The sequence below is a fragment of the Amblyomma mixtum genome, chromosome 2 (assembly GCF_055824585.1).
Source record: "Amblyomma mixtum isolate Tamu chromosome 2, ASM5582458v1, whole genome shotgun sequence".
In the NCBI taxonomy this organism is placed as follows: domain Eukaryota; kingdom Metazoa; phylum Arthropoda; class Arachnida; order Ixodida; family Ixodidae; genus Amblyomma; species Amblyomma mixtum.
The window spans coordinates 29,227,592-29,242,987 of NC_143013.1; the positions used below are offsets into that span (position 1 = coordinate 29,227,592).

The following is a 15,396-nucleotide window of genomic DNA, read 5'->3' on the forward strand; positions in this document are numbered from 1 at the left end:
GGAGCCTTGGTGAGAACGGCAGACAGCGCAAGATGCCGCAAATAAAGGAAACCCATTACGGTTATCTACGCGCCGCGCCAACGCCGCCATCAATCGCTTCGTACAGCACACATATAAGGGGCGATGGGAGTGCCGGGGTGCTAGCTATAGCTCGCGGAGTGATGGAGTTATCGGTCTTGACGGGTCGTCGCGGTCGTAGAAGCTGCGCCGCTAGTGAACCCTGATGAATCGTTTACGTGGTCACGGGCACTGATAACTGCGGAGCGGCGGCTGCCGTCTCAGCGTCTAATAAGTGCGACCGAATGGGCGCACGATGGTCGACCTTGTCATAAAGGATGCCGAAGAGAGTCGAAGATAAAGCGGCGAAGGCGACTCGCGAAGTACGACGACCGTTCGGGAATCGTTTCCTCGCTCCATTGGAAGTTGCCGAAGTTTTCTTTCTTATTATTTCGCCTGCCTTCGTGCGCTTCCGCGATAGGATCTCACAAATGAGAGAGCTGACGACTCGCTAGGAGGTCCCCTCGCTTTCCAGATTTGTCTTTGTGGTCTTTGTGCTTCCCTCTGTCCGTTCCTCGATCGAACCCGAGGCGACCGCTGACCATGCCGTTGTCTCGAACTCATTCGGTCATTCGCTCAGCGCTTCGTTCCTGGGTATTTTCCGCGTCATCGGTCGGTGTCTGTGCACTCTTTCAAACCACAGACACTAAACACCTGATGAAGTTGAAAAGAGAGCAAAAATGAGGCCAGCGTTGGAGGACAAGTCTGAAAGCAATTTTATGCTCCATCAAGCATCCCGATTATCTTCAAACTCCTTCTAAACAGGAAAGCTACGGCGTTCAGTCTCTTCGCTGCGCACGCCCGGACCAATTTAGATGAGAGTCAGACGGCTGTAACCTGATTTACGCAGAATATGTGATGACAGGCGCGCTCGAGCCGTCACAGTAGCGCCGCCTAGTGGAACGGGCGCAAGCTTCTTCGTCACGAGTGCGCGTTGCCAGTTCTTTCTCCGACGCATCGAGTCTGATCGCCGTCCAGACAGCGTACGCTTGGTGTCCTTGGTGACCCAATAGAAAAGTTTTCTTTCTTTGTGTATGTTGTTCATTTTTGTTCCCCAGTCTTCCCATAGAACTTGAGCGGCAAAGACGCAGCTCACTTAATTACCGGTCGCTCCGAACAACAAAACGAAGAACTTAGTTGACAGGCGGAGGGACAAAAGCGAGACGTAATATCAGCTTCGAGGCGACACTCGTCTCCGTTTTTGCAGCCTAATTGGCGCGCCTGGGGCTTCTGTCGACAGGAATCTGCGTGTATTCCGCGAGCGGCGTGGCCTCTTCCAACGCAGCCGACGCCTCAGATTCTCAAGGTTTCCTTTTTTTTTTTCCCCGTTTGGCGGCGCGAAACGTACAAGGTCGATCCACGTACCCGCATTCCAGGATGGGTGGCGCGACGGACCAGGATTCCATCTCGATGTGCGCGACACACAGGAAGGAGCTAACGTCATCGACAACTGCGCACAGGCAGAGAAGGAAATAAATAAAAAAGCAAACTAGTGTTATATGCATATCCACGAAAATGACAAAATCGAGCCATACTACAGTGCTAGATGCTTGCACGATGGCTCACATACAACTTTCCAGGGTCACGGTGACTTGGTTTCACGAGAACTGGTGTCTGCGATATCAAACATGTGGCGTCCACATATACTTGGTACTGGAATGCAGAACTTTAGCTGAGTATTTCTGAGCCCCTCGTCATTTTCAGCTAAGCGAACTGAGTTGGTGGCACGTAGGTTCTACACGGAATCAATCAACTGGTGCGCTTCTTTCTCGATATTGCCGACACGGGCAAATAATGAAAGAATGTATTGTTCGGACACAAGTTCATGCAGAAATTCGCAGGCTGGTTCTGCCTAGCTGCTGCCTCCTCGAAGCCTCACCAAAACAGAAATTTTGCGCTCTATTCAGCAGGTCCGTCGCTCCACGAGACTCAGTGCAAAAATCGTAAAGTAAAATAACTGAGTAAAGCACTGCTCATTCGATTACCGTGCCGACAGGCAACTCAAATAGTTGGCACCGTCTATACCACAGCTGGCTCATTAGCGGCTCCCGACGGCGTCTTCTTTTAAGACAGAACTGTTATTCGTCGTGCCAATTCGAACGAAGGCCAAGAATTTGCCATCTTTCACTAGCGCTTGCCATTCGTGCGAGATCCCAGTGTTGCTGTTTTCCCTGAGTTGTTTGCATAAGTTATTTGTCTTCCTCCCACCTTGAGCCTGCTTTCACCTTCAGCAAGACAGAGCGGAGCCGTTGAAAACACCTGACCTCTACAGTGGACGCGAACGCTGCCAGGAAAAACGCACCTCCCACCAACATTCGATGCATCACTGCTATCACGGCTTCGTGAATAGTAGTGGCACGTAGGAGAGTTCGAAATAAGCATTAAAGCTGGGTAATGAATTAAAGAAAAAAGAATAGAATGCTATTCTCTCGAATTAGCTGTACAGCAGTGGCTTCTGGCACGTTTTCTTAGGCGTGTCTCAAGAGCGTCCCTGAGACAAGACAATGCCTGCGAGACGGCAGGCAAATGTCCTCACGATGCGCGCCCGTGCTTCGTGCGCTGAGAAAAAATTCGTGCCGCGTTGTAGCAAGGCTGGGTGGTGCAAATACCGGACGTGTCTTGGCACACAGCGAGTGGTGGTTGTACTGCGTCGCATCGGGCACGCGAAGCGAGCGCCACCTGGCTGTGTCTCACCGCGTGCCGTCCCCATCCATCAATGGCCACTGGGCGGCACGCAGGCAGCCTTGTTCGTTCGCACCCCAGCGTTCCCGCCGTCAGCTGCTAATCTTGGCTGCAACCGCGTCTGGTCGATGCACGATGTCCCGTGGCCGTTTCTGTGCACGAACGATTCTACCCTCTTTCGCTACTCGTGACTTTAGTTCGTGATTTAGCTGCTCGCTCGAAGTGACGGTCGTTGGGTCCTCCTCATAACTCTGCTTTCTTCGCATTTCTTTTTGCCATTATTTCATTTGCTTCATCGCTGATGTTTTCGCTTTTTGTGTTATCATTGTCTGCGGTCGATATGATTCAATTCAGTGTTCACGCAGAAATTCGGGCGTACGCTAACTACTACCAGTAACCAGCCTCCTACTTAATACATTGGCAACGCGTCAAAAGCTTATCGCTAGCCAGAAACCAGCGCCTGAGGAACGTGTATTCGTGACTGAAGACGTGACTGGGTGGTGCGGCAATTAAGTAGGAGCTACTGCTACTGCTTCGCACGATGCTTCCAGCCGTTAACCAAAGGGCGAGGAAAAAAATAGCACGCGTATACCCTGCAGGTGTTCCTCGCGTCTACGTCAATTGCTGAGGAATGCGTATTTAGCTGAGAAGGCCTTGACGCTTCTTGGAAGAGACACGAGTTCTCTTACTCCCGCCTCTGGATGGGCGGCACGCCTTGCCGCCGAATCTGAGCGATTACTGTTCTGAATATATGCGATGAATTTCGCCGTTGAATGCTGCGCCAAGTGCCGACAGCAGTAAACGGCCTCGGCTGATGCAACTCGATTGCAAAGTATCGCGAAGTGAAGGCGGGGTTCTTCTGCAAGGCCATATAGGCGCACTAACCTATCGATGCAGCTGCTTGTTGAATGTGTTGAAGGTGTTTACTGATAACGTGACTGACATTCCAGTGGCCGATGCAGCAGTTCTGACTAATTGTTTTATTTTTTTGTGAAATTGTTGGCTGCCGGCATTGGCGTCTTTGCTGATAGGTAGCGAGCAATTTCTTGCACCGCCTTCTAAGTATTGAATCGAGTAAAGAATTGTTACAAACTGGGGCTACAGATTCCTCGACGTCGCACATGCAGGAAAATGCTTCATTACAATTGCATATTTAAAAATGTATTCGCATCATCGGCATTACCAGAGTCGTTAGCAGATACACGGACAATTTTTTTTTTCGTTTAGAGCGAAAGCTAGATAAGAGACCAACCGACTGTCTTTCAGGGTAACCATGGCAGCCAGTAGGCTGGTTGGTTGTCATGACAAGCAGCTGTTTTGCTACCCGACAGGCGCTAGAAGCCCAGCGACATCTTTCGCTGTCTAAAGCGGTGCGCAGCAGGACTTAAACACTTCGCAGTTTTTTGCCTTTTTCTCTCACGAAATGTTAAAGTTCAAAAATTATGGTTGTGTTTCAAAATCTCGTGTGAATTTTTAAGTCAGACAGGAGAGCGCTACATAGACGAAAACAGCACCGGAAGGCGTAGCAGGGCTGGATCTTTGGCTACAGTATGGCAAATCATTAACCTGTTAGAGCAAGCAACCTAGTTTCTTAATGGAACGGACTGTAGGCAGCCACTAATGCTAAATTGCGGTATTCAGTGTATGCTTCAAAAACGGTGCTGAGCTGAGGAGTGATGATGCGGCGCTCGCTTACTATCAGTCGCTTTTCACGAATTTTTTTTAGCCTGTTTGTGGTGGTGATGGCGCATAATTAATCTTAATAACCCTGCCACTGACAAAGGCGATTTTGTCGTTACTGTAAAGAAACACAGACAAAAGAAAGAAAAAAATGGCATGAAGGGTGAATTCAGCTGTTATACAAAACTATACAAAACAGCAAAAAGAAAGCCTTTCTCGCGTGCTAAAGGGAGCGAACTACCTCATAAATAATTCGGAAACTCCGGAGTTTCGATCCCACGCAGAAAAGCGATGTCGCGTCTACTACTGCACAACATTTCGGCCGCGCAGATATCCCTGAATATAACTTCCTGCCGGGAAGGTTAAAATGAATGGGAAAGAGAAGACATGTGTTTAGGTGATTCGACAGGCTTTCTCCACCTGTCGTTTCAGTACTCATTCGTGGTGTCTGTCTCCGTTCGTGTGTTGCAGGTGACTGGCGAGGGCCACCAGCAGATCCAGGATCTGGTGTCTCCGCTGGTGGAGCGGTGGAAGATCTTCCAGCCCCGTGTGCGCCTGGCCGCCTCTGGTGCACCGCTCGACCCGTCCGCGTGCACAGCGCTGCTCGTGGGACAGGAGGTGATGCTCGAGGACCGCAGGCACTACGCGCCGGCCACGCGGTGGGGTAAGGCGTCAGCGACTGCCGTCTTATTGCATTGTTATTGTTTTCATTTAATTCACTGTTCGCCCAGAGGTATTCGCGTCACCGGCAGCTGTACGAGGGAAACGGTTCGGGGACGTTAACATTCCGAAATGAAATAAACACTGAATAAAACAGAACACTTGGCTACGGCTGTTTAGAGGTACGAATTCAGAAAGTAAGGAGTTATGAAAGACAAAATCAGTCCCCGCACTGATTCTGACCTTTCTGAAAGCTGCGCAGTAGTTCTGTGGCATTTTGCCCCACTCCCTAGAAGGAACGTCAGTTCCAAAGTATATAGCTGGTAGGATACTTTCCGGGAGCCCAAACAACTTTTCATTAAGCTACCGCACCTCGGATTCCACTGTCCCCTGTGTTGGACGAATTCTCGATTCCCGGGAGCGAGGTGTATATGACACTGCAAGGCATGATACTGAGCACGATAACGAGTGCGTCAGTAATTGCAAATAATCTAAAGAGGCGTGCTAGCTAATTACAAAACAAAGGACTGTGCAGACTGCTTTACATCTCATTTCCTTGACATTTTGTAACGAGAGACTCAATGGTCACATGTCACACGTGACTTTACCCTTTCCTTACGCCCTTTCATATGGATATATTCATATTTATATTCAGGCAGCACAGGCTGCACATTCTAATCCATCGATTACGACCGCAAAATTACGACACATGTTTCATTGTATTTTATATTTAATTTCGCTTTTTATTGGTTCCTTAGTTCAGGGTAGACGAGGACGGGCACACGGTTGTTCGAATGCTCGAAAATACGTAAAGCCCCGTTACAAAAAAAAAAAAAACTGATTTTAATCAGACTACCGCTTCGGGCTTTTGGTGCAGAAAAATTGTGTCGCAGTGATTACAAAAGTTCGCATCAATAAAAACACCTTCACCGCACTTTCTCCATATTCTGTCTGTGAGGCGAAGGATCGCGCGTTTTTTTTCCACGGCATAAAAATGGGGTTCTGCCTTGTACAGCGCATTTCTTGCTCTTCCTCGTTTTTTTTTTTCCTATTTATTGTGTTAAAGTCTGTACTGAAACCCGTAACAGAAACATAATGACAGAAAAAAAGTAAAGGGTTTTTAAAAGATGGGCGGCGTTACGCGCAGAGACAGTCGTAAACGAAGATTGAGGCTGGATGCACAATAATCCTCCTCCTACGCTTGACTGACGTGACGCGGAGTGGTCGAGAAAGTGTCACGTATATCCGCAAGGCGGAAATGGAAGCCCGATTTGCTGCGTGGGAGTTGCGCGCATATAGAGGGCAAAAGTATACGGAGGCGTACAAAGAAGAAGAACAAAAAAGACGAAACGCGTGCTCCAAGGCATCGGCGCGTTCCGACGCGTCCACCCACGCTCGCAAGGGTTGGCTTGATTTGACAGTGAAGGATTTGTAATGGGTGGGGCGCGCCGCAGAGCTCGGCCATAGTCTCGATCTTTAGCGAAGAGCGCTCGCAGCTGTCAGACTAGTTGTTAGCAATACTTCGCACCAGGTGGCGGCATTGCATTCCTTCGCTGAGAAGACTGCGCATGCCTTTACTCAGGTAAATAAAAAAATTGCGAGGACACTTTGGCAACTAAAGTTTTGAGAGGCGAAAGCCGAGGACACTATGCCGTGACGACTTCCGGTGGATGTGACGTCACACCATTTCCGTGGCTATATCGATACCTAAATTAAATCTTTCGGGGATCTTAAGTGTTAATTACTCTTAATTACACATTTTTCCATCTAATTTGACACAAATCCGATGTTTTTCCCACAATTCTGTGACAATTTTCACTATGCCGTGCCGTCTTGTGGTGGATGTGACGTCACACCGCTCCCGGGGCTTTATCGACGTCCACGCTATTTCGGCGCAATTTCGACATTTTTTCCTATAATTAATTAATTAATTACTCTACGGTCATCAAACTTAGCTTCTAGGTTCATTTTTTCCTCCATTATATTTCCTCTATCTTTTTTAGTTCCCGGGTTAAACGCGTGTGACACGCTTTGTTAACAGACGGCAGTATGAGCCATTATAGGCTTTCGCCTTAAAACTTGCTTCTGCCGTTCTGTCGGGGGTTGTCAGTATATCGCAGTGCTAGCTCCCCACCTTCTTGCACATTTGTAGCTACTGAGGACAACCTCATAGAATTTTTCCTGGTAAAATATGATTGCAAGGCTTCTTGTAGATCTGTGGTTCGTTCGGTGGCAAAAGATGTACCCATTTACGGCTGCTAAATTTGAGTTCGAGAATTGAGTATTTTTTCCCGCCACTCGTATTTAAACTGAAGACGTTGCGAAAGAACTGATAGTCGGGCTAGTTGCGCAGAAGTATTCATTTCGAGTGGCACCAGCGCAATCAAGTGCACAGACACGGAGGAAGAATACGACAAGACGAAGCGCTGTTTTTTAAATTTTTTCATAGTTTTTTATATATACATCTGCGTGAGCTTCCTTAATTTCCCTACCTGCTGAGGCTATTTCGTGGGGCCTCCACACAACGTAGCGTTAATTTGTAGGCTTGTGTTTGTCGATTGCTACTATAACCTCTACGTGACCTCGGATGAGCATTGATGTTGCTCAACTGCAGAATTCAAGTTGTGCTCTCCTAACTTCCCACAAAATAAAGGGCCATCTGACCTTTTTAAACCTGGTAATTATTTCATGACTTGACATTGCTCTTGTGTGCCTAGTTCTTCAGAGCAAGGAGAGCTCCAGTTCCAAGACAGAGCGAAAATATTTGATAACATTGAGGATTACGATGTCGGCTCGGCTGTCATGACCTTGCTATATTATATTTCACAGGGGGATAGGGAAAGGAGAGAGGCCTTACGATGAGATGCACTAATATGAGGTGCGTTAATACAATCAAGTGCTCAAGCGGAATTCTATGCAGACATGTGAGTGTCAAGAGGCAGTGCTGTTATCCCTCTCACATTTTCTCCTCTCCTGCCGAGCTTCAGTCTTTGATCTCCTTTCCCTTTTTGTGCTGCAATATTCGTCGCGTCACTCGAACGGACTGAATTCTCCTATGATCATCCCAAATCCTCTCCCAGTTGCAAAAGGCATAATTTCTGAGGCCTCATTTTAAGCACTTTTGCTCAGCACCATGTTTCTCAGCGAAGCTAAAGCTAAACAACCGCACACAACAAGCAAAGTTAGTTTCGATTATTAATTTGGATAGTCGATTTGACCGCTCAAACCGTCCCTGGTGGCTTTAGCTGCCAGACCTACCGCCTCCAGCATCCAGCAGTTACCCCCGGAAAGCGGGCTTTGCCGCAATGACCTTAGCGAACCGGTTTTCCGCGGCATTCGAATCTCGCGGTATAAAGGTTGGGCAGACAAGTCTCCCGCTACGTTGCCCAGATGGCGCCAGGCTGTCGCGGTCGGCATTGCCAACTCTAGCAGCCGATTTACAGACGTATCCCAACATAAGGCTTGCACTTGAGCGATTGGGAAATGGTTGTAAATACACATTTGTTGCCGATAATAATAAGTTAAATATTCTGATGGCTGGCAGTCATTTATTAAACTCCATATTCAGTTCTTAACATTGTCTTGTTTCCTTTTTTATTTTTGTGAACTTCGTTCCAATTCATATAGTTTAGTAGTTCAGAGGGTGCTGACCAGTCGAAATACAGTGCATGTGGCGCACGTGTGCTTAGTGAAAAAAAAAAGGATACAGGGAGTAGTATGGGACAGGTTGTTCTGGCTGATATCGTAGTCTGACACGGGATTTTTTTTTTATGAGGTCCTCTGGCGGTTATAACCTCTCTTGTTACGAAGCAACGAAATAATAATATATTAGCCTTGACAAAAAGCTACTGGTTGTAGTATTGCACGTTGACTTCTATTGTCTCATTTTCTCTTCTTGAAGGCTTTGACAGCCGTCTTGGAATCGTCGAAGAACTTGCCATATCCGAGAAGGAATACAACGCGGATCTCAGCGGCGTCTTCAACTTGTACGCCAAGCCTCTCAAGTGAGTACTAGCCTCAGACTCACGCCCTGTGTTTATGATTTCATGATCAGAGCACGCACACGCACGCACAGATTTGCTCACAAAACGTTACTGTGCCTATAGTTCTATTAAATTCTTCCCGCTTTTACAGCTGTGCATATTAAACGTCACCTGACTCACGTTTATTAAACGAGGCCTGCATCAAGCCTCACGAACGGAATTTAGTCAGTCATTACCCTTCCGAAACGCACGCGGAAACATATTGTCTGTGAGCGTTTGCGGTGAAGTCCTAATAGCCATGCAGATAAGACAACGACATTAAAATCATAAATATATGTTTATCTATTTGTGTTAGAATAGGCGCAGTACTAAACTCAATATGTGACCCGCAAAGTACGCATTTAGTGAGATTTGAGTGGCACGCACTAAGCATGTGCAAGTCGAATGTTTCGCAAAGCATAAAGCATTTAGTTGCCAATCAATGTAGTAGGATTCTCGGTAGCGTCTCCGTAATACTTTGCTGCATATAACGACGCATTCAACCGCCGCAAAGCGGCAACCGCTATGCGAACACACTGGCAGATTTCAGGTCATCCTGAGACCATCTTATCGCCAAGTGGCCGGTGTCTGTGGCATGTCGACAAATCAGTCAGTCGATCGAATAATCAGTCAATGTATCTATTAATTAACCAATCAATTAGTTAATTAAATGAATGAATTAATTAATTGGTCGATTAACTGATTGGTTAGTCATAGACCCCTACCACCATCCATTTGATTGATTGATTCATTGATTGATTGATTGATTGATTGATTGATTGATTGATTGATTGCTTGATTGAAGGCCGCTGTCTCCAGTGTATGTGTTTATGTGTATGTGTTTATTTTAACACCTGCAAACACTGCAGTGCCGTTCAAAAAACAGTGTTAGACTTTTGCTGAGCACTACACCAGCTTCCACGGCTCCGCGAGTAACTATTAAGCTGGACCGGGTAAAAATGCATACCTCACAGCTGTGTGTTAGAATCTACCGCAGGTGTCATCTTTCACACTCGTGAACGTGCCCCGCTTGCTCCTCCACAAACCTTTTTTTCTTCCTTTTTGGTTTTAGTTTTCCTCATGTTTTCTTTTAACCCTTCTTTCCCCCGCTGAAGGCAAGCACGCAACAAATGATTACCGTGAAAAAGCGGCTACCCACGGAGGCGAAACACGAAAGGCGCCCGTCTGCTCTGCGATGTCAGTGCACGTTAAATATCTCCAGAGTGCCTAATTATTTCGGAACCCTCTACCCAGTGCAAGCTAAATATCTCCAGGTGGTTGAAATTATTTCTGAACCCTCTACCATTGCACCTCTTTCTCTCTTTCTTCTTTCAGTCTATACCTTCCTCATTTTCCTCATGGCTCGGTTGGCTGTCCATCGAAAAGTGAGCCAGTTAATGTGCCATTTCTTTTCGTCAAAAAAAAACACTAATAAAAGCAACTTATTAGACTACTCGTTTTACATTTATATCTTGGTTTTTACCGAAGTATAGATAAATTTTCGCTTGGTTGCGGTAAATGTGTGTCGGCAGTGCGGGGTCTGGGACAACGAGAAAGAAAACATTTCTTCTCATTTCAGGAGGCTTATTTCCATGCACGAGGAGGAGTGCAAGGCCCTCTTCGACTGGGTCGAGCCGATTCGCTCCATCAGCAGCCTCATGACCATGAAGGTACGCAGGGACACTAACCACTTTGCTCGGGAAGTTCATCTGAAAGAAAACTGTTCACACTTGATGGCCTGGCGCACATTAGCAGGCGTGTCCGAGAGTCGGAACGCAAAGCAAAGCCGAAACACCGTTCTCACAATTCCGTCCCAGAGAGTTAAAAAGGTTGTGCTCGAGTTCTGCGCTCACGCGACGAGTGCGCTTCGTGCGTAGACGTTGTCACTAAGAAGAGATCCAAGAGCGCCATCAGCGAAGCGAGAATTTCCATGTAAGCGTGACACCCAACTTCAAATTGTGCAATCAGTGCGCGTAAAGCATATTGAACGCTTTTAGCATACTGTGTACCGAGTTACCGGTACCGGTACCAGGGTACCAAGAGCTCGCGCGCAGCCACTGCACATGCGCGAAAAATTTTGACGGCGCCAGATGGCGCCACCTACCGGGCAGCTGCGCGCGCGCCCGAGCATCGGGGCCAATCGGCGCGTGCTCAGCGACTGTGGGCGGGCTCCCGGAACTCCGCTGACGGTAACAACGATATCATGGTACACGGTATGCTAAAGGTGTCTGTTTACTCCAGTTCAACTAAGGAATTCAAAGGTAGATAGATGGTGTCGACTGTGGTGCCAGACAAAGCGCTTTTAAAATTTATTTTAAATTGAATTGTAAATGCGAAATTTAGTGGGGAAATTTAAAGTGGAAATTAAATTTAAAGGGGAATTTAAATTTAAAGTGGAAATTTAAAGTTGTATGGGACCCCCATAATAAAAAGGATATCATACAACTCGAGCGTGTGCAAAGAAAAGCTGTGCGATTTATATTTGGAAAATATAGAAGACACGATTCACCATCTATGCTTATGAAGAAACACAACATCCACACCCTGGAATCCCGAAGGAAGGTTAGTCGCGTCATCTTGCTTCATCACTGCCTGCAAGGAAAAATAAAAATGAAGTTGCCTAATTGCGTCAAAACTCATTGTACGAGAAGAACCAGACATACGCAGGAACACTCACTGGCACCAATTTTCGCCCGCACAAACACATTTAAAAATAGTTACTTCCCTAGAACTGTATCCGAATGGAATGCATTACCTTCTCATATTTTTCTGTCCAGCAATTTTGTAGCAGAGTTGGAACGTCATCTCTTTATTTCATGAGTTTTGTTTGTTTTGTGTTGCGGTGCCTGTCTATATATTCAATTCTGATTGATTGTCTGACTTATTATTATTATTTTTTTCTCTATGCATATGCTTGTCATTTCTTGTATTTAAAAATGTTTTAATGTGCCCCTCCTGCTAGGACCATGCATGGTCCGCAGTATTTCAAATAAAAAAATAAACATAAATGGGATAAGTGAATTATTTTTTTTAGTTCAATGAGGTTCAATGAGCAAATCTTCAAATCATTTCCGTTCTACAGTTCGCATAACTATAGATGTATAACTATATATATAATCATCGTTGTTTGACTGGGCGCTCAGTCTGTGCTTCGTTGGCGGGTATTGAGCCGTACGCAGCATTTTTCGCTTTTGATTGGAGACTCAGCAAATATAAGACGGTTCGGTTCGCATTCTTCTGTATGTTGACTACCGACAATGCAGATATCTAAAATGAACTCGGAGATTTTCTAAACAGAGCATAATTATGTCATAAACAGATTTAGCTAATTTTGATGATTTCTCATTGTCTAAGGGTGATAAACTGCTCGTAAGTGTGCAAGCGCATAGGTCAAGTGAAGAGAAAAATTCAAAAACGCTCCACTCTGTGCATTGCAACAATAAGACTGCAGAAATGTCATTCTGTTTGGTCCTTAGCCTTAGCTTGTGCATGAATTAATCTTTCAGCAAGCATACACCTTTTCTTACAGCTGCAACTTTTGCCTTGCGTTGACAGATGTATTTGCAATGGCCGTTTCTGCCATTATGCTATGAATTCAAGTAGTTCCTCGTGCAGAAATGAAAATTAGTCACATTTGCACGGATGATACCGCAGGTACGACTTGGTTGAGATGTCTTGGAAACTTGCAAGCTCTTCCACTGCTGTTGTGATTAGCTGCCAGGCGATACCGCCGGCAGAAGTCGCAGGGTGGCCCTCAAGCTGCACCAACGCAGCTTTGTGCCTTGCGTCCTCTCTCCTCTGTTACTCATGTAACCTTGTGAGAGTTAATAAAGATGTATGTATATAATAGGAGGGATAGCTAGTGGAAGCGCTGTTATGGTTTGTATTCTACATTTACGGGTCGGTTGAAAGCCATTGCCTGGTAAAAAAAAGCTAGTTGAAAATTATTCTGACAAGGCACCGACATTTGAGACGTAAAAAGCGCTTCGAAAAGAATATCAAAGAACATGTAGACATTTACTGCTTCGAATTGGTGTGTTGGACTGCGGTTCTATGCGATGATGTTGTAGTTTACCTCAGTAAATATGGCATTACCTGCGTCTTAATTGTTTCTTTTTTCTTTTTTGACATGCTCTATTTCTCGCCTGCGCCTAGTGCACCAACAGATATTAACGGTTTTTATTTCCTTTTCTCCACATTCAAGCTCCACGCCGCCTTGGAACACTGGGATTCGCAGCACACAAAAATAGGTGCGTATCTCTGCATCGTTGTGCCGTCATGACTTGTTCCTGTCGAGCTAAGTGACATGCATGAACGGCGTCGGTGTTGAGCAACGAGATTAAAGAAGAGAGAAGACGTAGTAGAAGGTAACCTTGGGTCGTTTCTGTGGAGTTTTTTTTTTCCCCTTATAATAACTAAAGGTCCGGTACACAGAACCGCGAAAATGACGTGTGCTTGCAGTGGGCTGCTAGCAATAATAATGATACTGATGCGACTGATGATTTTTTTGGCCATTTTCCGAACAACTGCATAAGAAAACAGACCTGTCAAACACTATTCACGACTTTGGGAAAAGTGATATCACTGGCAACACTGTTTAATACAAACAACAAGTGCTGTCATCCACGGCGGCAGTTCTGCTTGGTGTCGGCCTTCGATTTCGCTTTGACGTGGAAGAGCGGTGCTTTTTTGAAGGCAAGTGGATTATAGCTCCCAAATACTTCATCCTAATCAGACTGGATTACCTGGATTGCAACACGCGCCGCACCATATTTATCTCAGGACAGAAATTCCTCTCCAGAGCGCATGACTTTGTGGAACGCAAGTGCACATGCATTGATGTTCTTCTCGAAAGGGGCGGCCACTTATGTGCAGTACTTAATCACTGCTAAATGCAAGTTGTCACCAAACTGACACCGCATCGATATATGCTCACTTTCTTCTTTTTTAACCGCTTCACTGGTGAAACTTTTCATGCTTCTGCATCCGTCTACGGTTGCCTCATTATGACAGCATGAAATGCAGACATGATAATTGGTCAGCTGACCACGTTTGCTGCAAAACTGCAGTTCCGTAGCTCATGCTTTGGCGCTGGAAATTGTCATACCACGATTTGACGCTTTCTGCGCGTGAAATGAAAAATGTCGCGGAATGACTGTCGAATACATATGGTTTTGAAAGACTGTAGACCAAAAGATTAAAACAAATTTTCACTCTTGGCTGAAGAGGAATTCCATGCGACAGATTTCAGAATGTTTCAGATTTCAATGCGGCATTGCCAGAATGCACTGCAAAGTAAAAACGTGTTAATTCTGCATCTCATTATATCTATGTGCCAACTCATTCATGATTGTTTCTTCCACCGGTATTGGAAGCAAGGTTTCGATATTGAAAGAAAGCCACGCGGCACTTCTAGACCTGCTGGAAACGCAAGCCAAGTCACTGTGCTAATAAGGGAGTAATTACTCATTGACGTCCACCCGAGCGCAGCCATACGGCCACAAAGGAAAGCTATACAGCTTTCTCAGAAACTTCGTAGTTAAAGAAAAATTCGTCCTGGTCCGGGGTTCGAACCCGGGACCACCGCTACACCGGAGCAGTCGCTCTACCAATTGAGCTAACCGGGACGGCAAGCTTATGGTAGGGCGAGAGCGAATTGATCTATAACTCGAAGTGGGAACAGTGTTGACCAAATATTTAGGGGGATCCCCCAAGGTGGAGTAGATTTCTAATAAGGGAGTAATTACTCATTGACGTCCACCCGAGCGCAGCCATACGGCCACAAAGGAAAGCTATACAGCTTTCTCAGAAACTTCGTAGTTAAAGAAAAATTCGTCCTGGTCCGGGGTTCGAACCCGGGACCACCGCTACACCGCAGCAGTCGCTCTACCAATTGAGCTAACCGGGACGGCAAGCTTATTACGGGACGGCAAGCCCTTATTAGAAATCTACTCCACCTTGGGGGATTCCCCTAAATATTTGGTCAACACTGTTCCCACTTCGAGTTATAGATCAATTCGCTCTCGCCCTACCATAAGCTTGCCGTCCCGGTTAGCTCAATTGGTAGAGCGACTGCTCCGGTGTAGCGGTGGTCCCGGGTTCGAACCCCGGACCAGGACGAATTTTTCTTTAACTACGAAGTTTCTGAGAAAGCTGTATAGCTTTCCTTTGTGGCCGTATGGCTGCGCTCGGGTGGACGTCAATGAGTAATTACTCCCTTATTAGAAATCTACTCCACCTTGGGGGATTCCCCTAAATATTTGGTCAACACTGTTCCCACTTCGAGTTATAGATC

The 15,396-nt window shown here is 46.1% G+C and overlaps 1 protein-coding gene across 1 annotated transcript in view; it reads left to right on the top strand.

Annotated features, from left to right (window-relative positions):
- The window catches only part of LOC149358809 (uncharacterized), a 601,276-nt gene that overhangs the window by 122,006 nt on the left and 463,874 nt on the right, over window positions 1-15,396 (top strand). Inside the window, exons 2-5 of the mRNA XM_089570994.1 lie at window positions 4,891-5,083; window positions 8,981-9,083; window positions 10,681-10,771; window positions 13,306-13,351. Of these exons, the coding sequence (XP_089427120.1) occupies window positions 4,891-5,083; window positions 8,981-9,083; window positions 10,681-10,771; window positions 13,306-13,351 (433 nt within the window). The remainder of the gene's footprint in view (window positions 1-4,890; window positions 5,084-8,980; window positions 9,084-10,680; window positions 10,772-13,305; window positions 13,352-15,396) is intronic.